This window comes from Herpailurus yagouaroundi, unplaced genomic scaffold, assembly GCF_014898765.1.
Source record: "Herpailurus yagouaroundi ecotype Mexico unplaced genomic scaffold, PumYag 483, whole genome shotgun sequence".
Classification (NCBI taxonomy): Eukaryota; Metazoa; Chordata; class Mammalia; order Carnivora; family Felidae; genus Herpailurus; species Herpailurus yagouaroundi.
Window position 1 is genome coordinate 5,376,002 of NW_024412700.1, and position 22,883 is coordinate 5,398,884.

General features: G+C 58.8%; 1 protein-coding gene across 1 annotated transcript in view; it reads right to left on the minus strand.

The window, feature by feature from the left end:
- The window catches only part of PTPRN2 (protein tyrosine phosphatase receptor type N2), a 748,038-nt gene that overhangs the window by 251,027 nt on the left and 474,128 nt on the right, over positions 1-22,883 (minus strand). Inside the window, exon 12 of the mRNA XM_040464596.1 lies at positions 17,230-17,294. Within this exon, the coding sequence (XP_040320530.1) occupies positions 17,230-17,294 (65 nt within the window). The remainder of the gene's footprint in view (positions 1-17,229; positions 17,295-22,883) is intronic.

The window sequence follows — 22,883 nt, forward strand, 5'->3', positions numbered from 1 at the left end:
CACACACATTCACAGGCTCGTGCACACACATGATGCACACACGTGCTTACATGCACACACATTCACAGGCTCATGCACACATGCACACACGTGCTTGCACACACACATTCACAGGCTCACACACACACGATGCACACACACATTCACGGGTTTGTGCACACGTGCGCACGCGTGCTTACACTCACACGTGCACACACACGTGCACAGATAGGTGGAAAAGTGCCGTGGGAATTCCTCTGCCGAGGGCAGGGTCCCTGCAAAATGAACACTCATCGACTTCACCCACTTCGGAGACGGGGAGCTTGGTTACGGGGCTTCCCGTGGGGGATCCCCGGTTCCTCAAACAAGGGGAAAGCAGAAGGTTCACAGGTCTCCTCGGGCCGGAGAGTGTTGTCGCGTCCTTCCCTTGGCTTCAAGTATCTATAGCAGGAAATGGGAAGATCCGCGTCGGTCATTTCCGGGAACCCTGCCGGAGGCCAGGCACCATCCTTCCGGTGGGGGACGGTGGGGACTTGAACGGGAGGAGGGCTGCCCGGGAGTCCTGAACGCGGGGCCGCCCAGACGGCCTTTCCCAGAGCCCGGAGGGCGTCTTTCCTGTTCGCCGGCACCATCTGTCCGTCGCGGCAAATCCGCCAGCGTGTGGAGACCGGCCCCCCGCGGCCCCTGACACGGGGAGGAGAATGCAAGTGTGACCCCCGGTGGCTGCGGCGGGCCGGCAGTCTGGGCCGGCCGGCCCTGGGGGCCCGGCTTCCCCGCGGGGTCTGGCGGCAGACTGCGGTGAGTTCTCGCTGTTTCTCTGTCTGGGGAAGCACCGGCTCGAGAGCCGCTCGACAGATCCTGCTTCCGGAACAGTCCACTTGCACCCGCGCTTGCCTGCCTCCCGGATCCTCTTCCACAGCAGCACCCGACGGGCCGGGCCACGTGGACAAGCGCCCACGCCAGCTCTAGGAAAGTCTTCGTCCGTGGCTCGCGGCAGCGGGAAACCCTCAGGCCGAGTCCTCTCCTCGCCAGGCTTCTGAGGGCAGAGTCGGTGCTGGAGAAACACGGTCGGCACCACGGACGCTGCATTTGCAAGTGTGGTCTTGGGACAGCCACGTGACGGGGCCAGGGGTGGGGGTGGCTGGCGAAACGCTCCTGCCGGGCGTGTCCCTGTCGTGTCTCCAGAAGAGATGGGAACGAGGAGGCGGGGGAAGGTGGGGCTTGCCGTCTGCGAGACTGGGACACGCATCTCCTCCCGCCCGCGGTCATCCCGCCGCCGCCGGGCCTGGGCCCGGGGGGCTCAGGGCGGGGCTTCGGGCTCCCTGCACCTGCGGCTTGCAGATGGCGGGTGGTGGGGACTTTTCGGCGTCCACCGCTGGTGGTCAATTCCTAAGAACCGCCCCCCCCCACTTACCGGCCCCGCTCCTCTCAGAGCCCTCGCTGACACCCGGGGATCACAGGTGTCGGCACAGCACTCGGTGGCTTCAGACAAGGGGTTCAGCTCGCTCTTCACCTGCCACGGGCAGTGAAGGCCAGGGCCACACTGGGAGGGTCGGACGCAGGGGCGGCGGCGGCCCCCGAGCGCGAGGAGAGGCTGGGGGGCGCCCACAGGCTTGCAGTGCGCACACCGCCTCCCACGTTCTGTGTTCCAGGCGGAGGAACTTGTCGGGGTGGAGTCGGGGGCGGCCGTCAGGACGACGCGGTACCTGTGGGCGGTGGGCGCACAGGCGTGCGGAAGCCTGCTCCAGCGACCCCGGGGGAGGACAGTGGGTGGCAGGGACACGCCCCACACCCGACTTGTAGGAGGAACGCCTTCTCCCGAGAAAGACCCATTAATGTGCCGTCCGTGTAGGAAGTGATGTGGACACAGCCCCGGGGGGCCCAGGGGACCCGGCCTGGCGAGCTCCTTCTCTTGCCTCTCAGTCCCCGGCCCCCCTGCCAGCCTTAGGATGAAATATCTCTGGATGGACCCACATCAAACCCGAGGTCTTGAAGGCGCACGGGAAGGCAGGGCCGCAGGGGAAACGGGACACAGCTCTTGTGAAGGCGAGACCTCCACGTCAGGGACACGCACGGAGCTCCAAGCAGCACGTGTGGAAGGAAAGCTTTTCCTTCCTGCCCCGGCTTGGGAGGGGCTGCGGGAGGAGACCTGTCTCCAGAAAACCTTGCCCCGAGAAGCCACGTTTTCCACGGGCTTTCCCACAATAATCCGCTCTACTTGAGTGAGGGGATAGAGTGAATGGAAAGGATGTGTTGGGGTCACAGTTTTAAAATACACGTCAACGTAAACATTCTGCTCTTTACCGTAATTACGGTGACCTAGGGAAGATCCTGCTTATGGAAGCAGGAAACGTTTCGGATACGCCACGAGGCCACTCGGTTACTCGGCCTCTGGCGTGCTAAAGAGCGGTATCTGGTCCTTTGCCAAGGATGCAACGGCGTATCTTGCTCTTGCTCTCCAGGAATTTGTAAGTGTGGGCTGTGGAAGGTTCTGCTCCACTTGGGGGCCCGAGGTGTGAGGGAGACCCCTGAGGGCTGGGGGTGGGTTCTCAGTGGCCTGGGCCACTCACGGATGGTGAAGACAGGGTGCCTCGATGGGGCCAGAAACAGTGGGACCGGCCTGCACTGTGTTCAGTAATGAGCGCCTGCCGGGTCCAGTGTTTTCAAATGCTTGTTGAAGCGGAGACAAAAGTGTAGCCTTCAAGAAAGTATCGGGAACACAGACACAGAGACAGACATACACACTCACCCACAGACACACACACACACACACACACACAGACACACTCACACACACAGACATATGCCAGGTCACGGGCACTCACACACCCACCCCCCCCACACACACAGATACACACACAGACACACATAGACAGACACACATACACTCACACACACAGACACACACACCCACAGACATACACACAGACGTAAGCTCACACACACACTTACAGACATACACAGTCAGACACACACAGACACACACATACACAGAGACACTCAGACACACAGACACAGAGATACACCCACACAGACACACACCCTCACACACACAGACACACTCACACACACACAGACATACACACAGACACAAGCTCACACACACACACAAACACACACACTTACAGACATACACAGTCAGACACACACACACACAGACACACACATACACAGAGACACTCAGACACACAGACACAGAGATACACCCACACAGACACACACACAGACACACACCCTCACACACAGAGACACTCACACACACACAGACATACACACAGACACAAGCTCACACACACACACAAACACACACACTTACAGACATACACAGACACACACATACACAGAGATACAGTCACAGAGATAAACACACAGACACACACCCTCACACACACACATAAAGCAGCATCCTGCAGCTACTATCTTCTGTTTTAAATCATGCATATTTCATTAAGCTTCATGCAGAGCGTCTTCTGATTTATGGTAATTGTCAACAAAAGCAAAAACACAGATGATTTTAACCCTGCAGTAGCTACGAGTTAACTGGCATGAAATTATGTTGTGTTTTTCTTAAAAAGGAGAGGGAGGGTCCACAGCACTCCATCTCGTTAGACACCCAGGACCCTGAGCGAAGCGAGATGCTGGGTTCCCACGCTGGCGGTGGCTGTGGTCTGCAGCCCCACCGCCGGAGCAGCACCTGATTCCGCGGACGCCCCACCCCTGATCCTCCCGTGCTCCCAGCCTGGAGGACTCCAGTGAGACTAATTTCCATATCAAACCCAATTTAGATGAAACGTCTTGGTTAAAAAAAAAAAGCCAGCGCATCAATAGCCTCTTGATTAGATTTTCATCTCCTGAGCAGACAAATATGAATATTTATTACCATGAATGCAGACTTTCCTCTTTCCATGGCTCTGATCTTGAATATTATCCACTGCTAATTTTTATGAAAATTTGGGCAACATAATGTTTTCACATAAACTGACAGTTCTTGAGATAATCCCGTTATTGTCTGGTTGAAAATGACAGCTTCCGCTTATTCATGTGTTAACGAGGGATTAAATATTGTTTTTCATCCCCATAATCTAAGATGGACTGGAAATTAAAAATTGAACATTGTATATTAGCAGGGCTTTGAGGACCAGAATTTGTTTGCATTCACTTAGAGAAGATCTGTAAATTAGCAGTTTAACAATCAGTCCCTTTTATGTTGCTGCCGAAGGCAGCATCATGAAACATCACTGACATTTCTAAAATAAATTCATTACTCTACCTGCTGCACACCAAAATGAAAAGGCTTCCATCAGTAAATAAGCCACAAAGAAACCCTTCGCCAAAGAAATAAAATCGCAACACGATCGATATTGTTTCAACGTCAAGAGTTTTATCCAGGGGACCCCAGGCTGGAGGGGAGTGTCTGCCTCTGGCCCTGGCTGTCACTTCCCACTGGAGGAAGGAGGCCCCTCGAGGGCCAGTCGACCATGGCCAGCCCTCCCCTGCTGCTTAGGACGCCGGGTTTCCCACCTGAGCACCACCACTGGTGAGACCCCCTGATTCAGGCCATGTGGTAACTTTTACTCCCTCGCTGTGGCTGGATGTCCCAGATGATACCACGGGTTTGGTGGCTCTGTGCACAGAAGTGTCCCATTATCTTTCTAGAAATGCACACTGGTCTTCACCTTGTCTGTCGCTCACTGGCTTGGTATGTTTTACTCTTCTATCAACTGTTAATTGTGGTGTAGAACACGGCGAACACGTGTTTCTCAGAAGTGAGCTTATCTACACACTATCTTTGGGACTCTGACACAAACAGGCCAGGTTTGACCACGGGGCAGCGTCACGGGCTGAGTTGTGCCCCCCTCGTATCCTGAACCCTTGCTCCCAGGACCTCAGAACGTGATTGTATTTGGTGATGGGGTCTGTGCAGACATGATTAAGTCAGAATGCGGCCCCTGCGATGGGCGCTGAGCCGATCCGATCGCGTCCTTCGAAGGTATCAGGACACAGACACACACGCACAGGAGGACCACAAGAGGACCACAAGTGGACACAGAGGGAGACGGCCATCCACAGGGCAAAGGAGAGAGGCCTCGGAGGAAAGCAACCGTGACCTCACACTTGTGGCCCCAGGATGTGTGACCAGGAAGTGGGTGGTTCAGGTGCCCCGACTGTGTGGCAGGAAACACAACCCCTCAGGTATGCCACATGTGTGATCGCACGGTGGGTCCCCTCACGCGACGGAGGAAACAAGCTTATGCTTTCAGTGCAGCATTAAATCCGAGTGCTGGTCAAGGGAAGAAAGTTCCTTGTTGAGAATTTTCTTTTTGCTTTACGTTCTCTGTAAGAACAACAGCTATAGTCCCATGAAAGGGTTGTGCACGCAGGAGCCTCACTAGCCAACCATTACCTGGGGCCCCTGTCGCACAGAAATGACGCCCAGCGGCCTCGGTCTTCCTCCCTTCCGAGGCGTGGGGTCTGTCTGCACCTGCCGTTCCGAGGGTCCCCTGACACAGGATTATAAAGCACATATATCGTGTGGTGTGGAAAGGAGGGGCTGCCCTCAGGCCGGGGCTGGGCCCGTGTTCAGTACCCAGGGAGGGGCGGTCCCGTGGCTGCAACAGGATGCACCCCTCCCTTCTCTATCCCCGGTGACCAGACCGCAGTCAGTGCCCTGCAGGGTCCAGGTGTGGCTCGGAGGGGCTCCGGGTGCTCAGAGAGCAAAGGTCTGGTTGGCAGCGCAGACGCACCTGTGGGCTCCTGAAGCTGAGTTCTACCTGCTGACCCTCGACCACACGTCCAGAAGGTAGTCACCCGCTCGACCCGACCCGGGGAGGAGGGTATAGCTTGTTCAGAATCTGGAAAACTTGGGTTTTGCTCACGGCCTCGTGGGTGGGAGTGTTGTGTGCCTAACGTAGCCTCCGGCTAAAAATTACTTCATATCACAGAGACCTCCGGCGCTCATGTGTCTGAGGGCTTTGACTCTTAAGAATCTTGATGAGAAAAAATAACTTAATATAGCAATACAACAAGAATTAGCTAGTTTAATAAAAATTTGGATTTCCTTTTCACATTTACCTGAAAACATGGAATCACGGGAGAGGCCCACGAATGGGCCACGTCCACACACTCTTTACTCTCTCAGGTTTCACGGGACAGGTGTGAACCGTGATGACCCCAACCCTGGATGCTGACACTGGGTCTCCCCAGTTTTGTCAGCACCGGGCAGACAGGGGTGCGCGCGCGCATGTGTGTGTGTGTGTGTGTGTGTGTGTGTGTGTGTGTGTGTGTGGTCTGGGGGTCCAACTAGATCATTAAAGGGGAAACAGATCAGGCTGGAGAGGCCGACTTGGTCCATACAATCACATGAGCAAAATACCGTATCCCCAAAAGGAGAAAAGTTCAGTGGGAGGTCCGTCAGCCATCAATCCTGGGGCTTCAAGTCAGGAGGGGAGAGGGGAGAGGACATCTGTGATTTCTGTGGATCAGATCTGTGTCTCCCGAAGAGGCACATACAGTTCCCAACCCTCGCTATCTGAGAGAGGCCTCATTTGGAAATAGGGTCTTTGGAGACGTGATCAGGTTAAGATGAGGTCACACCGGGGTAGGGTGGGCCTCGGTTCAACGTGACGGGTGGGTGTCCTTCTAAGGACAGACGCATGGGAGGAGCCAAATGGCCACAGAGGCAAGGCTAGAGAGATGGGTCGAGAAACCACAGGCCTCCAAGGATGGCCACAAGACCAGAAGCTGGCAGAGGCAGAGAGGCTGGAGGCCTCAGAGGGAGCACAGCCCTGCCCACACCTGGATTTGGGGTTCTGGCCTCCGCAGTGCAAGAGATCAATTCCTCCGTCTTAAGCCCCCAGTTTGTGGCCCTGTGTTACAGGGGCCCCAGGCTCCGACACCCAGGAGTGGTGGCCACCATCCAGACAGGAGACAGAAGGGCCACGGGACCCGTGCAGACCGGCTGTGGGGGCACCTCACCTGTGGCACGCGGGAGGACCACGTGGCCCCTGATCTCAGGGCCTGGTGTGGACGGCCACCCTGAGCCTGGGAGCCCAGGTGAGGGAGAAGGAGGTGCGTCCTGCTGGCCCCAATGCCCCCCGGCAGGGACCTGTGACCCAGCTCCGGCCACAACCCCCACTCGCAAGCACCGTAGTTAGAGGCGGGTTCACGGCCGTGGCTGCTAATGCAGTGTCAGTGGCTCTGCTGGGTGTGAGGCAGGCTGAAGAACAGGCCCGGTTTCAGGGGCGTCAGGACGGCGGATCCCCCTTCTCGCCGCAGGGGGGTGTGGACACGTTTACCTGCACCATCCTGGACGACCACTGTGTGGGTCTCATGTCTGTTCTGACATGAGATTGCTTTAAGTTTAGCATTTGATGATATTTTCTGTTATATTGATTACTAATTATTTCATACGGATGGAAAGAGCCTTTTTTTTAGACCCCTGGATTAAGCAAAGAGGAGGTATTCAAATCAGCAATTAAGGTATTCAAATCAGTTGTCATGGGGACGCAGCCTAGGACTGCGGTGAGGAGCACGGTCCTCTGCTGTTTCAGCGACAGCAGACCCAGCCCACACAATGTGCAATATATTTTCTACGGGGGCTTCAGAGCCCCGGGAAAGGCAGTCTGAATGATCCATGAAAAAGCGAGCATAAAGGGACGGAACGTGCCAATAAGGGGCGTCTGCCCTGCAGCCAGGGTTCACGATTCAATTCGCTTCAACGAGTGTTTATTGAGTTCCTGCCATATGTCAGGCCTTGTGCCGAGCGCTGGAGACACCGGGGATGATTAAGACACACGTGGATTTTACTCCTGAGCGCACGGTTAAAGGGGGACAGACATGAAATCACATAACTCGACTACGCTCTGACAGGTGCCATGGGAGCCCTTCACGGGGAGGAGGAGGCTGCCGAGGGACGACGCGCCCCCTTGGCCCCGAGGACGGGGCGTCTGTTCATCCCAGACAGCTCCACCCCACTCCCGACTTCAGGACCCCTGGTAGGGAAGCAGCTTTCTAAACCCTGAGCGCTTGGGTGGGGTGGGGAGGGGAGATTGCCAGCATGTCCCCCCAGATGATATGTTGGGGTCATAACCCCCACTACTTGGGGGGAACTTATTTGGAGACCCAGTCTTTGTAGAGATCCCGGTCCAATAGGAGAGGTGTCCTTATGAAACGGGGAAGTCTGGACACGAGCACAGACGTGCACGGGACAGCAGGTGCAGGTGGTCAGAGCCTGGAACTGGTCCTTCGTCACGGCCACTGGGGAACGACCCGGGATGCCAGTCCGGAGCTGACACACACCTGTGCCGTCTGAGCCACTGGCGTGCGGTGCTTTGTCACAGCCGCCCGCAGACCACGCCGGGCCGTTCCACCTCTTGCCCAAAGCCCAGGCTGGCGCAGAGGGCTCAGGGCCGGCAGCCGCTGGGACTCTGTCCGAAGGGTCCCACAGGGGGCTGGATGTCCCCTGGAAGGCACCGTCACCGTGGATGCCGGGGCGGCACCATCTGGGGAGTAAGACACAGGCTTGGCATCAGACCGTCCTGGCTGAAACCTGACCGCCGCCCCCATCACTGAGGCTCTGAGCCTCGGTTTCCTCGTCTGTGAGCCGCGTGCGGCTGGTGGCCAGGGCGGCTGTGTTGGGTTGGGCTGGGGATTACTCCCTCCACGCTTCCTCACTTTCTTTCCAGCAATTCCAAGTCTTACCGCTTGAGCCTTCCAAGGGGTTTCTGAAACGTTACCCTCTGAGAGCTGGAGAGCTTAGTGTCTCTAGAGCTTAGCTCTTTCACTGAAAATACCCTCCTGACCCCCCACTAACTCAGAGGAAGCCACGGAGACAATACCCCACTTTAGTGAGACGGACCCACACGCCTTACGGGGACACCCTCAAATCCCAGCCATAACAGCCTGCGAGGGAGACACGTACTGGTGGGCACACTTCCCCCCAGAATGCAGGGGGAGGCGCTGGGAGCAGGCGCGGGCGGGGCGGGGCGGTTGAGGTGCCCCAGGCGGACGCTCCTTATTTCATTTGACGTGACTGTCTGCTCTGATGTTGAATAAAAATTGAATCTGTCACGATAGCAACTGCCACATCACATGGCACCTCTCCTGCCTCTAAACCACAAAAAGTATTGAAAAGACATTCGTGGCCCACGTGACGTGGTACTTACTACAGCATTTCAGAAGGAAAAAATGCTGTTTCATAATAAACTCGTATTTGTCGATATGGCAAGTGCTGTTAATTACATCGAACACAGTTCTGTGTGATTTTCTTCACTTTTAAGAAATGAGAACACAGTGTGGAGAGCAGCAGTGGGGCCTGGTGGGCCCGGCGGGGGGAGAGCTGAGCTCCAGCAGAACTCAGAGCCCCTCAGCATCTCTCAGCTGACCTCTGACCCCCATCACCTCTGCCCAGCGGGCTGAGAACAGAACAGATCTGGGAAGGCCCTGCCAATACTTTAATGCAATTTCATGCAGATCGCTCTCATTTCAAACACAAATTAAGAATGTTGACAAGTCAACAGGCTTTTCTTAGGACTCGTGCACTTTTTGCTTTAGGAAGAACAAATTCCATTTTCTGGGTTCAGAAATGCACATTAGCATAACCCAAGGTGACTCCTGAACCAAAGGACAAACACGGGGAGCCCAGATCTCTCTGGAACCGCCCGAGCCCCAGCAGCCAGTCAGCCACGGCTCCCAGAAGCTTGTTGGGGGCCTGGGCACTGGGTGGGGACGCCGTGCGTCCCTGGAACCACCCTGGCGTGCGTAGGAGTGTGTGTGTTTCTGCAGAGAGGTTCCAAGTTTGCCCTGGACTCTCGGGGCGCCTCTGGTCACGGAAGAGCCGTGGGCGAGCCGTGGGAGCTCGGGCATGTCCAGGGGAGGACGCCTCGTTTTTCTACAGGTAGCACGGACTCACGACAACACAACGTTACCGTCTCTGCCCGAGAGACCCTGTCCACCCTGACGCCCCCATCTTGCCCACCCGGCAGACTTATCCTCCGCCCCGCCGTCCGTTCTCTCACGGACTCCACACCTCCGACGGCACCCATCCCCGAGCCCCCCATCTCCACGTTAGGCTCCCACCACCTGCCCCCACCAACTGCCCACAGCCAGCACCCCTCCCCCGGGATTCCCAAGGTGCGCCTGGATCCCAGCAGCAGGGATGTTTTATATCACTCACGGCGTCCTCCCTGTGCGACACAGTGCCGAGGGAGATCCTTACAAACACATGATGACCTGAGTTATTTTCACCTTTCTCTCTCACATTTTGTGAGGTCGACAGGTGAGCAGGGGCTGGCGTGGCCACACGGAGCCCGGGGACGTGCACCGGGGTGTCTCCCGTCGCGCCCTCACAAGTTTGTACACGTGAACGCGCACTCTGGTCTTCTCCTTATTAAAACCGTGAGAAGGGCATCAAAGGTAAAGGGACACAACTATGCACGTGCTGAGCGAACATCAGCCTCCTGGTCTGGGGGACACGAGGTGAAGGGCAAACAGGGCATCTTGGCACCGTCTCTCCAAGTCCCTGCGAACCTACAACACGTTCAAAATAAACAGTCAAAAATCGCATTAAAGACATTTCTAGGAAAGGAGAGAACTCGCTTAGCATCCCCCAGCCGTGCGAGGGACCACATGCGTGTATTTGCACGTTGCCTGTGCAAACAGGTGACGTGGCTGCCTCACCGTGAGAGGCCTCAGAACGATTTTTAATGAAATCATCACATTCTGTTTGATTCTTCCAGTGTAATTAGTTACCTTCCTCTGGCTTTGTATTTCTCGGGTTTGATTTTTCCAAAGGTCCTCTACGATAAGCCCCTGGGACGCGGCGGGGAAGCTGTCTAGGCTGTGGGCAACCACCCTCATGAGCTCTCTACGAGCTGAGTGCGTGACTTTGAGCACATTTGATCTTTACTGAAGAAACCACGCGACTGCCTGCAGACGAGACTCCAGATCACGCTCCAGGCCCCGTGAGACTGGCCCGTGACCCCGCCTCCCTGGTCGCCACGAGGCTGACTGGCCGGACGGTCCCCTGCCGGCAGGGCCGTGGTCATACTCCTCGTGCCAAGAGCCCCGTCAACTACCCTGTGAGTCCACCAGGCACGACGAAGGCAGGTCCCCGCGCCATCCACGACATGGAAGGGGACAGCCTCCCCCAAACCTGAGGTCAGGTGGCGCTCCTCCCCCATCTCTGTTTTTGGGGACGCTCACCCTGATGGTCATGCTGGGCAAAGGTCCCTCTATGTCAAGGTCAAGTCATGTCCTTGTCCAACCGGACCCACCGAGCAGGGCATCTGGGGGTGGGCAGGGCCCCAGGGACTCAGCCCAAGTCTGCATGCGGTGCCCACGTGCGCCTCAGCGGTCCCTGTGGGGTTCTGCGGAGGAAGGGGCTGTTTTCTCAAACATCCGTCACACCGCACGGTACCAGGTATCACACGTGCACACACACCGTGTGGTGAACGCACACTGATTCCTGGGGTCGACACACGAGCACAGCGTCACGGACTTTTAAGGGACATTTGGGATCAGCATAGTCTTGGCCCCGGATTCCTTTCTTTGAACAAAGTCGTGGCCCAGGGGCCCAAGAGGTGACAGAAGCAAGAGACGTGCACAGGTAAGCAAAGGGGGGTGGCGATGAGGGTGGGGTCCACCTCACCTCCCCCCCACGCCCCACACCCCACCACACCGGGACGGGGCTCAGGACACGCTGCCCCAATACGGCGCCTCGACATGCAAATATCTCCACCCGAAGGAGGTCCCGACGGCACCAGAGCGGGAAGGTTCCCCGGCCGCCCCTTCTCCCTGAAGCAGGTCACGGACCCTCACCAGAGAGGGTCCTCTGTGTCCGGAGGAAGGGACAGCCTGTATCTCCTAGACAGAGGGACACTGAGCAGATCCCTGCAAACAGGCCTCCCTCAGACCCCCACGACCGCCCTTCCCGCACAGCCCTCAACCTACCGTGCTCCCCACGACCGCCCTTCCCACGCACCCCTCAACCTACCGTGCTCCCCACGGCTGCCCGTTATGTCAAATCCCACAGGAACTACTCAGGTCTGCATTTCCTTATGCCCCCGTGCCACATGAAACTTGTACTGAACACACCTGTGTACCTTTCTCCTGCTCATCGGTCTTTGCCGGTGTAACTGTCCCCAGCCAGGGACCCTAGGAGGGTGAGGAAAACTTTCTCCTCCCTACACTAGATGGAAAGATTTCCTTTTTCAGAATCTGAACAGATGGCCGTCTCTCTTCTGCCTGAATCTGCCGGGTGACGGAGAGCTCATTACCATCCCGGGCTCCTTCCGCGGCAGGCCCTCAGCGTTCGATCTGAACCAGGACCACTGTGTGGTGCCGTGTGCTCTTCTGAAGCTCCCTTGCTGAGTTTCCGAGGCTTGGGAGCAATGCCGGGCTCGAGGGGCAGCCACTCTCCCGCTGAGATCACACCGTCACGAGATCAGAAAGTAACTCCGTATTTCACATGCACTTACGGGAGCTAGACGCAGGGGTCTGCCCTCCCGGATCCCTCCCAGTGACAATCATCTAGATGATTTTCCTTCTAAATGTTTGAATTTTTCTCGTAATATTATAATTTTCCTTTTGAAGAAACATGACTTTATTAATTTGAAGAAAATGCAAACCCTTTCAAGATGTCAGAAATCAGATCCTGAAACACGACAAAATACCCCCGATCTACTAGGAATGTGTGCGTGTACTGTAATCTGTTCATTTCCTTTAAGTTTTGTTTCGAGGTATTTCCATTTGGCTTAAAGGGCTTTGGCTCTGCCACCACGTGTGTGAGTCTCGAGCACCAGGGAGAGAGACCGCGAGGCATTTAGCAACCACCGTCCACCACTCACTCCAGACTCAGAATTAGCAGATGCACAGCAAATACATGGAAAAAAAAAACCCCAGAATCATCAAAATCAGCCCTAATACGGCACGACACGGTTAACGTCAGAGAAAGAGACGTTAGCTTTTTAAAAACACCTCCACTTTTGCCCCCTTTGTTCCCATTTTCACTTTCTAAAACCAGCTCCAAACCCACCGGCGCCCCTGCCTCCATCGGGGGCGGCCTCTGAATGTGCTCGGCTTTGGCAGGAGTCCGGGGAGGGGGCGGGGATCCTGGGCAGGAGAACCTGCCAAGAACGACCTCAGTCAACTTCAAGGTGAGGGAGCGCTGTCTTCTGAGACCGCCAGGAGGACAAGGGCAGGCGAATGGAGAGCTGGTCTCCACACACGCGGTGCAGCAAGAAAGCCCTGGGGCTTCGGACGAGACAGGGCTTGGGGGGCGGCCAGGATGGCAGGGGAGTCTGCACGGCCGGGTCCCAGTCCCCGGGGGTGGTTGTTTCCGCCCCTGAAGGTGGCGAGGTCAGGCTCTGGCCACTCAGGGACCAGAGGGAAATGAGTCAGGTGGGTGAAAAGGAAGGAGCCAGTGCTGGGGGGGGGGGGGGGGGGGGGGTGGGGCTTGCTGGCACCCCATCCCCACCTAGCAGGACCTCCCCGCCTGCCCGGGGAATCGGGTCAATCCAATGCCTAGACCGCACCGCACGGCTGACAGTGACACCCTTTCTGTCTGTGGGACGCAGAACCTCGGGGACGGAGATGGGGTGGCAGGGAGCTCGGGTGTCCTGCTCTGCCCTCGTGGGCTGAGATGGCTCGCCACACCTCCAGGTGCAGAGACGCAGGGGTGACTGGGGCACACTGAGCGTGTCGGCCTGGGGAGGGGAGTCTGGGGTCACCATCCTATGGGTAACAACAAAGCCAAGGCCCGGACGCGATCCCTCGGGAGGCAGTACAAGGAAGAAGACTGTGCCTTGGGGGCGTCAGAGCGGGACCTCAGTGGTCAGTGAGACCTGCCTGGGGGACAAGGGACTGCGGTCCAGGAGGGGGCGGCTGGTGTGGCAGCCGTGAGTCAGAGGCGGCTGAATGCAGAACCTTCAACAACGGGGGAGACCGAGCGGTGATAGGGGTGCAGGGAGCAGGCGGGGGAGGCGCCGTGTGTGGGAAATACGCACCGATGTTGAAGCGTTTGCCGGGAAGGCATCTCTGGCGTCGGGGTTTTACTTAACAGCGCGGGCAACGCGGGAGCGGACTGCGTGCTGACAGCCACGAGCCGGAGAGGGGGGGCTGATGTGCTAGTGCAGAGGGGGCAAGAGCGGAGGGGACCCGACATTCGTCCCAGCTGGCAGCGTAGACACGGGCGGGATGCAGAGCTCTGGCGCAGGAGGCACGTGGCAGGGGCGTGGACGGAGGGGGGTGGGGGTGTGCGCACACGAGGGAGGGGGGAATCGCCAAGGGCGCGCACGGGGAACGGCCAGTGAAAGCGCTTGCAAATGACCGTCTGGCGGGTGCGGAGCCGTCCCCCGAGATCCGTGCCGGTGAGTCTGTGCTCCCTCGGCAAGAGGGCGATGGGAAAGCCAGCGAAACACGCCCTTTGACCCCCAAGCCGCAGCCCCGCGGGGGCGGAGAAAGAAAACAAACACTCGCGCCGAAGCCCGGAGGCTCCCGACAGCGCCGCCGCTGGCGGACACGGGAACGGACGGCACAGGCGGTGACGCGGGTGGCGACCGAGGAGGTGAGCGTGAACCTGTGTGCCGGTGGAGAGAAGGGCAGACGTCGAGGCCACGGGGCTCCCAAGCCCACGGGTGAGGAGGCCAGGCCAGGAGGGAGAGGGGGTGACGGCAGCGGGGAGGCTGTCCGGACGTGGACCTGATTCGTGGTCGCCACGCGACCCGGAGTGAGGCTCGTGGCACGGAAACGCAGAGATGGTTTGTCCACGTGAGACAGAGAGACAAAACCAGTGGAGGTGACGCAGGGCTCTGTCTTGACAGGGGACAGCGAGCCCGGTCCCTCCGTGGGCCCCGGCTCCCAGCGGGAGGGGAGCTCTGCCAGGGGGAGGTCTGTCTGCCCCCCCCCCCCCCCCCCCCCACCCCCTTTTTGGGGCCCGGCCCCCACCGGCCCCCCCGTAAAAATTTTTCCCGGCGGGGGGGCGCGGGGGGGGGGCGCGGACCGGGGGGGGGGGGGGCCCTCTCACTGTAGACACAGAAACACGAAAGAACACACACCCACGGAAAACCACACAAAACCGAGGCCAAAGAGGGACGGGGAGCGTCCAGATGCCAAAATGAACGGAGAAGGGAAAAGCTGGGCACGACTGGGAGCCGCTCGCCGGAATGTGGCAGCTCCACGTGGGTTCAAGGTGCGGGTCGGGCCACACGGGGACAGCACACGCCGCCGGGGGCTGCGGGGGCTGGGGAAGCAGGGAATCTTCCTGTGAGGCTTCCCAGGGACCCAGCGAGGCGGAGGCCGCGATCACCTCCCGTGACAGGGCAGGAGGCGGAGTCGTGTGGGGGGAGCCGAGACCGGGAGACACGAGGTTCAGGGAGAAGACAGACACGGAGCTTGGGGGGCTGCAGCAGCACATCACGAGCTGGGTCGGTGACCCCCAAGCCACCGGAGGGCAGAGGGGCTCAAAGAGGGGACCCGACCTCGGGGAGGCAGGGACCGGAGCAGGGCTTGGCCAAGATGCCGGGGAGGCGCGAGGACGCGAAGTCACAACGTCCAGAGCCCCGGGTCTGAGCGGCGTCCCCCAGCAGGTGGAGGGTTGGGGTCCCAACGACAGTGCTGTTCGCCGTCTGCTGTTCAGCAGCCGGCCGGGAGGGCGCCTCTGAAACCTCGCTCGGCCGGAGCGAGCCGGGGGCGCAGCCCATCGCCGTGTCCCCTCTCTTTCCCGAAACTACAGGAGACGGTGTTTCCCTCAGGAAGAGGGCCCCCGGGTACCAGGCCCCGCACTGGGGTCTGGGGGGGCCGGCAGCCCCACGTCCTCACGTGGACCCTGGTGGGGGGGGGGGCTCCTGGTGCCAGAGCTTTCCCGGCAGAAGCAGCGTGGACGTTCTCCCCAGTCACCTCCTGCGGCAACGACTCGACACCGAACAAGACCCCCCCCCCCCCCGTGAGGATGAGGCAGGAAAGGAGAGCAGGGGCTCCCCGTCTTTGCTGCATCCCAGACCGGCAGCACGGTCGGAAGCTTCCATCGAGACTCCGACGCTCCGAGCCATCCTGGCCCTTTCTGCCACTGGCCCCGGCCCCTTCCTCGGGGGCTCGGCCCTTTCCGGACCCCCGCGTCTCCATCTCCTCCCCTCACTGCCAGCACGCGGGGGCGGGGTCGAGTGGGCCGTCCTCCCTGACACACGCTCACCCTCCTCGCGGCCCGAGCTGGGAGTGAAGGGACCAAGCACAGTGGGGTCTTTCGGTCCCGCGGAGCCTTCGCCGACCGAGTCTCCGCCCGTCTCCTCCCCACTTTGCCCGTCACGCCAGCGGAACACGGACGCGGGCGCTTTCTCTGCAAGGCCCTTCCTACCCGCCCGCCACTCGGCAAGTGCGGAAAGGAGCCTGTTTGTGAGGAGCAACTAATTAAAATTCTCATTTCGAGAGCCAGGACTCCCAACTGCCGAACGGCAGATTTCCCCACGAGAGCGGCTAATCTTTGAGTGGCGCCGTGGAGGGCGTCTCCGCGGTTAGCGAGGAGCACTCATAAATCAGCCGCCCCCTAGCAGTTAATTATCTGTAACGGCCCAGGCCGTGAGATCTACACTTTCGACGCAATAGCACCGGTTGGTTTGGGTCCACGCTGCCTTACGAGTGGCAGGCTGCCACCCTGGCGAGGAACCACGTCGTCCCGCGTGCGACTCACGAAGCTGCTCTGAGACGGGGAAGCGGGCGCCAGCCAGGGGGCCCAGAGGTGGGCGCCATCAGCTGTGGCTGCCGCGGGAGCGTTTGGCCGAGCACCTCTTCCTGAAGCAGCACGGCCACCCGGTCACAGCGCGGAGGCGCTCCCGCGTGCGTGGTGTCCCGGCCCAACGCGTGTCTCCATGTAACACGGCACAGGCTGCCACCCCCCCCCCCACCGAGTCCCCGGAGGGTACAAGAAATGCCTCTGGCTGGGGCACGTCCACAAACTTAGCCACCACAAAACCTCTGAAGAAGGAAGTCCGTGTTTTCTGAGGATTCAGTGTTTTCCGACCCCGTGGCTGCGTTCTCAGGGGGACGCTGAATCACAACTTCAAATGCCACCGAACACAGCGTCACATTCGCCAGGCTCCGTGGACCGGCGTCTTCAAGCAGCGGGAGGTAACAACTCCGGCCTCTCCCAGGTCAGCATGATGTCACACGGACCGCGTACGGCCATCCCCCGGGTCCCCACACGGACGGGAGCGGCACCCCAACAGGCGCGTCTCAGAGGGCAGCCCCTCCTGTACTCACCGACCCGCTTCCCGCCTGAAGAATCTCCAGTCCAGATGCTTTTTCCAGTTTGTCCTTGTTGTCAACTGTTAGGAAAAATTAAGAAGCACAGGGGTCAGCTTACAGAGCTCATCGTTCTCAAGACACTCTGAGCATTTTCCTCTATTGAAAAGCATTTCATGAAGTCACTGTGTGCAGACGGCTGAATTCAACAGCCCAGCTGTGAACGAGCCTGGAGCTGGTCCCGCTGGGCACGAGGCCCCTTCCGCCACCCCCCCCCCCGCCCCACCCCGGGAGCAGACGCACAGGGCGAGCGTCATCACAGCGAGCTCACACGGCTGTTGCAAACACTGCACGAGGCGTCGAATGCAGACATTCTCTGCGTACTGTGAAGTCTCATTTTAGAACTATCTGATGGCCATTCACTGAGCAATCATCGGGAGACACCCTAACCCTAGCCCCTTGACCAGGGTCCGAGCTCACGAAGAAGACTCACTGGGAGGCGAGCCTGAGCGCGGGCACTGACTCCAGCGGTGCCGGGGGCCGCCCCGTCCCTCATCCGCGCCCTAGTTTGCCCCTGACTTAGAACGAGGGGGACCGGCAGAGGACGATGACCCTCCATATGAGACCAAGGGAAGTGAGCTCTGGAACAATTAGCAGATGTAAATGAAAACCCGGCAATCCTAACGCCCGCACCGCAAAGCCACCTGCCCCCACTTTGTCGGGAAGAAGTCGTGTCACGAAGCAATTGACCTTGGCTTACAAATCTGCAGCAGTGTTCTTTCGGGTAAAGCCCATGTCATTTTGGAAATGAATACCAGGAAAAACACAATTTTACTGCAGACCCTAAGAATGAAGAGTGTCTTGCAATTGTGGTTAATGCCGAACGAGAACAAGAAAATAGCGGTTACTTCCAACTCTTACTGTCCTGCACCCACGTTAATCTTGGGTAATGGGATTATATCTCGTAGAGGGTTACAAACGGGAGCCCGCTGTAGCCTGTCTGCCCACCTCGGGGCCTCTCGTCGTCTTGTACCAAGTTTTTCCCCGTGAACAAATGAACATTATTTTTTACACGCAGGTAATTATCCCCGCGCTGAGAGAACGAGGCAGACACAACCCCATCTGGGCTGGGGAGGCAAACGCTTTCAGACCCTTCAGCGGGTGCGGGGCCAGAGAGAGGGCAGGGGGAGGGGGTGTCCCAGTGTAAACCCCGAATGGAGGGGAACAGTCTTGAAGAGCCAGAGTACAAAGCAATCGATCTTAATGTTCTTCTGCGAACAAAGGAGACGCTTTACTGAATGTCAAGCTACTTTTGGGGGGAATACTAGTGAGCTCTTAAATAGGCTGAGAAGGAGAAAGCACATGAAAAGGGTATTTTAAAGGGACTGCACTTACTGCTACAGAGGAGTACCCGATATTTCAGGGTCAGGGATGAAAAAGCCGGTCTGACAATAATAACGCGGAGAACCCAGTCCGAGGGTCAGCAAACCTCCTAGAGAAGGCGGGGTGGTAGGTGTGCCGGGCGGGGCAGGCCAGGGGTCTGCGTGAAGGCACAGGGATCCTACCCAAGCGGACGTCCTGGTCGTGTCCCGACAAAACCTCCTCCACAAAGCCGGCGGCAGGTGATCTCCCCCCACCAAGCAGAGGGCCGCACGCTGGCCATCCTCCTGTTTGCAGGGCAAAGTTAGGACCCTTCCGCAGGCTTGCCGACCAGTCCCCTAGGCCCCAGGCCCTTTCCTGCACCAGAAATGCACGCTGGTCTCAGCTCGAGGGAAGCAGGATCGGCCTCCAAGCAGCCCAAGCCCCGGGTGCTGGGAGGCCTTCCCGGCAGCGACTCCTGCCCGTGTCCCCACAGGTCTCAGAGCCACGCGGCGCGGGCTCACCACACCCCCAGGACACTCGGTTATCCAGCCTTCCCACTACCCGGAAACGGCGACACAAATGACCTCCAGTGAGCAGACGACACTAAAATGCGGTGACTGAACCATGCAGGGCTGAGTGGGTACCAAGTCCTTTGGGTTTTTTTGACTGTGTTCTAATAAAACTTTATGGACTTCACAGCTTGAATGTCATGATTTTAATGTGTCACGAAACACTATTATTTTGATATTGCACTAATTTAAAATTCAGAAATTATTCTTAGCTCACAGGCCATACAGAAACAGGTGACAGGTTAGATTTGGCCCATAGGTCATAGTAACGGACCCCTATCGTAGATCCAGCAAAAGTCTTTTGTTTTCAACGGCTTTAAATGTGAGTGGGTAGAACGTCCTTCAGCTGCGTTGAATGCCTGGCTCCCAATATCCCTGAAAACAAGGAAAGGAGCCCCAGGGGAGCACGGCAGCCCGCCCCCACCACAGCTTCCAGGAACTCTTGCCCCGTTTACAGCCTGACGTGTCCTGTTTCCTGGACTCCCCCACGTCTGACCCGTCTGACCGCGTGCACGCGTGGCCCGTGGACCGGCTGCCGCCCGCATGCCGTCCGTCACAGGCCTTCTGAGGAAGGGTCTGCGTTCCCCAGTTCTACCAGACCACTTGCCGCTGGCACCTTCTGACCAACTCCAGAAAGTTCTGGAAGGGGCACCGGCTGCTTGGTAGGCTCTTTGGGAAACGCTGCGTCACCAACACCGATGGAGAAGCACAGGCCGTGTGTGGGAAAGAGGTGCCGTCACAGCCCGACCCACGGCTGCGCTCGCAGGTCGATGCGGCTGCTGGTTCTGACACAGGTCGTCGATAAACACAAAGTGATCTGGGGACCAGGGGGGCATCACAATATGGTTTAATCGCTGGTCTCCGCTATTTTAGTGGCACGCAAGACAAGATGATGGCCTCTGAGAGCTGGCGCGATGCGGCGCCCACGTGTGCCCCGGGTCCCCGTGATGCCCCGGAGGCCGCTGGGACGGTGCGTCCGCTTCTCAGGGCCCGGGTGGCGCTCGTGAGGCTCCGCCGGCCCAGAGCCTCCCAAAGCCGTCCTGGCCTTTTACAGAGGAGGTCACTCAGCTCCAACCAATCGGCCGCTGAGACACGCAGCCCCAGCCCGGGAGTAGCGGGCGCGGGGCCTGGTTCAGTCTCCTGAACGGATCAAAGTGAGACGGAAGCCAAAATCCACGTAATCAAGCCCCAAATCACAACAGCAGCAAGATGCCCTGCCAGGCACCAAGGAGCAGTCCGTAACCTCCGTTAGGCCTAAACCACCTGGGATTTGCATCACGTGGTCTCCTCCTCAGAAATGGGGAAGCCAAGGGAGCACGGTGTGTGGCCCGGGGCCACGGGCAGGGCCGTCTCGGGCCGTGTGGGCTTGTCAGGAATACGGCGGCCCCACGGCTTAAGGATGGACATCGACTTCCCACAGCGCTGGGGGCCACGCACCCCACGCGGAGCGGGTGGTGGGCTGCGTGTCTGGGGAGGACCCTCTTCCCCGCTGTAGGCCGCCACCCCCCAAGGTGCCCACACGTGGTGGAGGGGCTCTCCCTTCCTCTTCTCATGTGGACCCCAATCCCGCCAGATTAGGGCCCCCTCCTCATGACCTCGTCTGACCCTTACTATCCCCGTGTCCGTAAATGCAGTCAGCCTGGGGGTGGGGGCTCCACATATGCATCTGGGGGCACGAGCCGGCCCCCAGCTCCAGGCCCGTCGGTAATTCTGTCCAGCGATGGCCCCGGGCTGACCCGCCCAGACTCCGCGTCCCGCGAGTGGCCAGGAAACCCCAGGCCGATGCGGTGGCTGCGGGGAAGGACCTGTCGTGAGACCCTCAGGAGTCTCAGGCATGCTCGGGCGCGTGGGCACCAGGCTCTGGGCCCCGGGAGCGGCGGGCTTCCGCTCCCAGAATCCCCGCTGTCCAGATTTTCTGTCCTCTGTGCTCTGCAAATACCAACGGTCGCCGAGGGACCCCCATCCTGTGCCAGCCACCCTTTGTGGGCCACTCCTGGCCTCACCGCGCAGGGAGTTTCCAACGGCAAGCCGCGGGCACACAGGAAGACCGGCTGTGGTCCTGCGCACGGTCCTCTGCCTCACCCAGCCTCGGTTTTGCCCTCAAGCTTGAGGACAACGTCTGTTTGCTCATTGCTCTAAGATGCCAACCACCTGTGGTCTCCGAGGCCATTGATGTGTTCACTGATGCTTCTCTGCTTCAGTGTCTGAATGCACCTGAGTGTCCCTCCGGGCCGCCTGCTGGGTGACCTGGGTTAAGGCCCAGCTTCCCCATCAGCATCACTGTGTCCGTGAACCCCCCGCTCTGAGCCCCACTCGCTCTGAGAGCCACGCAGCCACCCCTTCCACACAACGTGGCCGCCGGCCGGCGCCTGCTCTTTCTTTGTCCTACAGACAGCTCTCCTGTTCTTTTCAGCGCAAGTGGCCCTGGAACGGAAGCCATCCCAGCCATCTCCGGCACGTTCCGTGATGCCCAGGCCACTCGGACATCCTCCTCCGCGCGGCCCCACACGTTTGCCGTTTCGGGGAATTCGCTCCGAGGGTGCCCCCAGCCAGGGGACCTCCTTCCAGAAATCCCTTCTGCCGGGTGCAACAGAGACACGAACACCCTCTGCCTCACCCTGGACCCCACGCGCACGGCGCCGCCCCCTCAAGCGTCTGGCCTGTGCCCACACCGCTCCCTGCATCGCTGTCTAAGCGAAGGACCACTTTCTAGGCACGCCACGGCAACATGGCCATTTTGTTTGGTCTCTGGCTAAAGGATTTTAAGAAAAGACAAACCTACTAGTGTTCCATCAGATGTCAGTTCCATGCTATTTTTGTGGCCTCGCGTGGACTCTGAGCCGGTGGGTCCGAGCCGGACGGCAGGGCCAGGGGGTGGAAACCCTGCGAGAAGCTGTTTTAATAAAGCCAAGAACAATGCATAAAGCCCATTTTTATCTTCGAGGGAGACGAAAAGGAAGTCCTTTAAAATTAAATTCACCAGATGAAGGATATGCAAATTACCTGGAGAAGCAGAACCCTACAATGTTCTCAAAATTCTGCAATAGCCTATTTAATTAGTGTTTTAATTTATCAGAAAAATTCCCCGCACTGGACAACTGGTGCAGCGTCCCTGTAATTAGGCACGCAGTGACAGCACAGCGCGGATGCGTCCTTGGCCCCGCCACTTGAACTGAAGGGCGGGCAGAAGTCTCTTCTGAGAGCTAAACCGGGACGGGACAATTTAATGGCTGTGCTCCGTTAGAGGGAACACGGAGAGGGAGCAGGGGCGGGTGAGGCGGGTGGTGGAAGCTGGCCCCCTTCAGGGTGGCCCGTGGCCCCTGCGGGCACAGCCCACTGCCGGGGGCACAGAGCCGCACCTGCGCACGTTTCCATGGAAAACCTCCTCCACTCTGACACCCACAGGGGCATCTGTGAAAGGGAGTGGAGCTTCTGGCTCGTCGGGGGACCTCAGAGTGGACCTGCTGGCTCCCCCTTCGCCTGGGGGTGGGATGCCACACACTTTCCTTGGGGATGTCCCTCTGCTTGGACCCTGCCGGGCTGCAGCCAGGGCTGGGGAGGGGAGGAGCAGGCCTGAGAGGAAGCTGCACCTGCCAGGGCACCACCCAGGAGCTCCGCCAGCCCTGCCCACGTCCTCCTTTCCTTGGTGGGGTGAGGAAGTGTTACAAGGCGGGGGGATGAGCTGAGCACCCCCAGACCCCGCCCTGGGGCGAGGGCACCAGCTGAGCACCCCCAGACCCC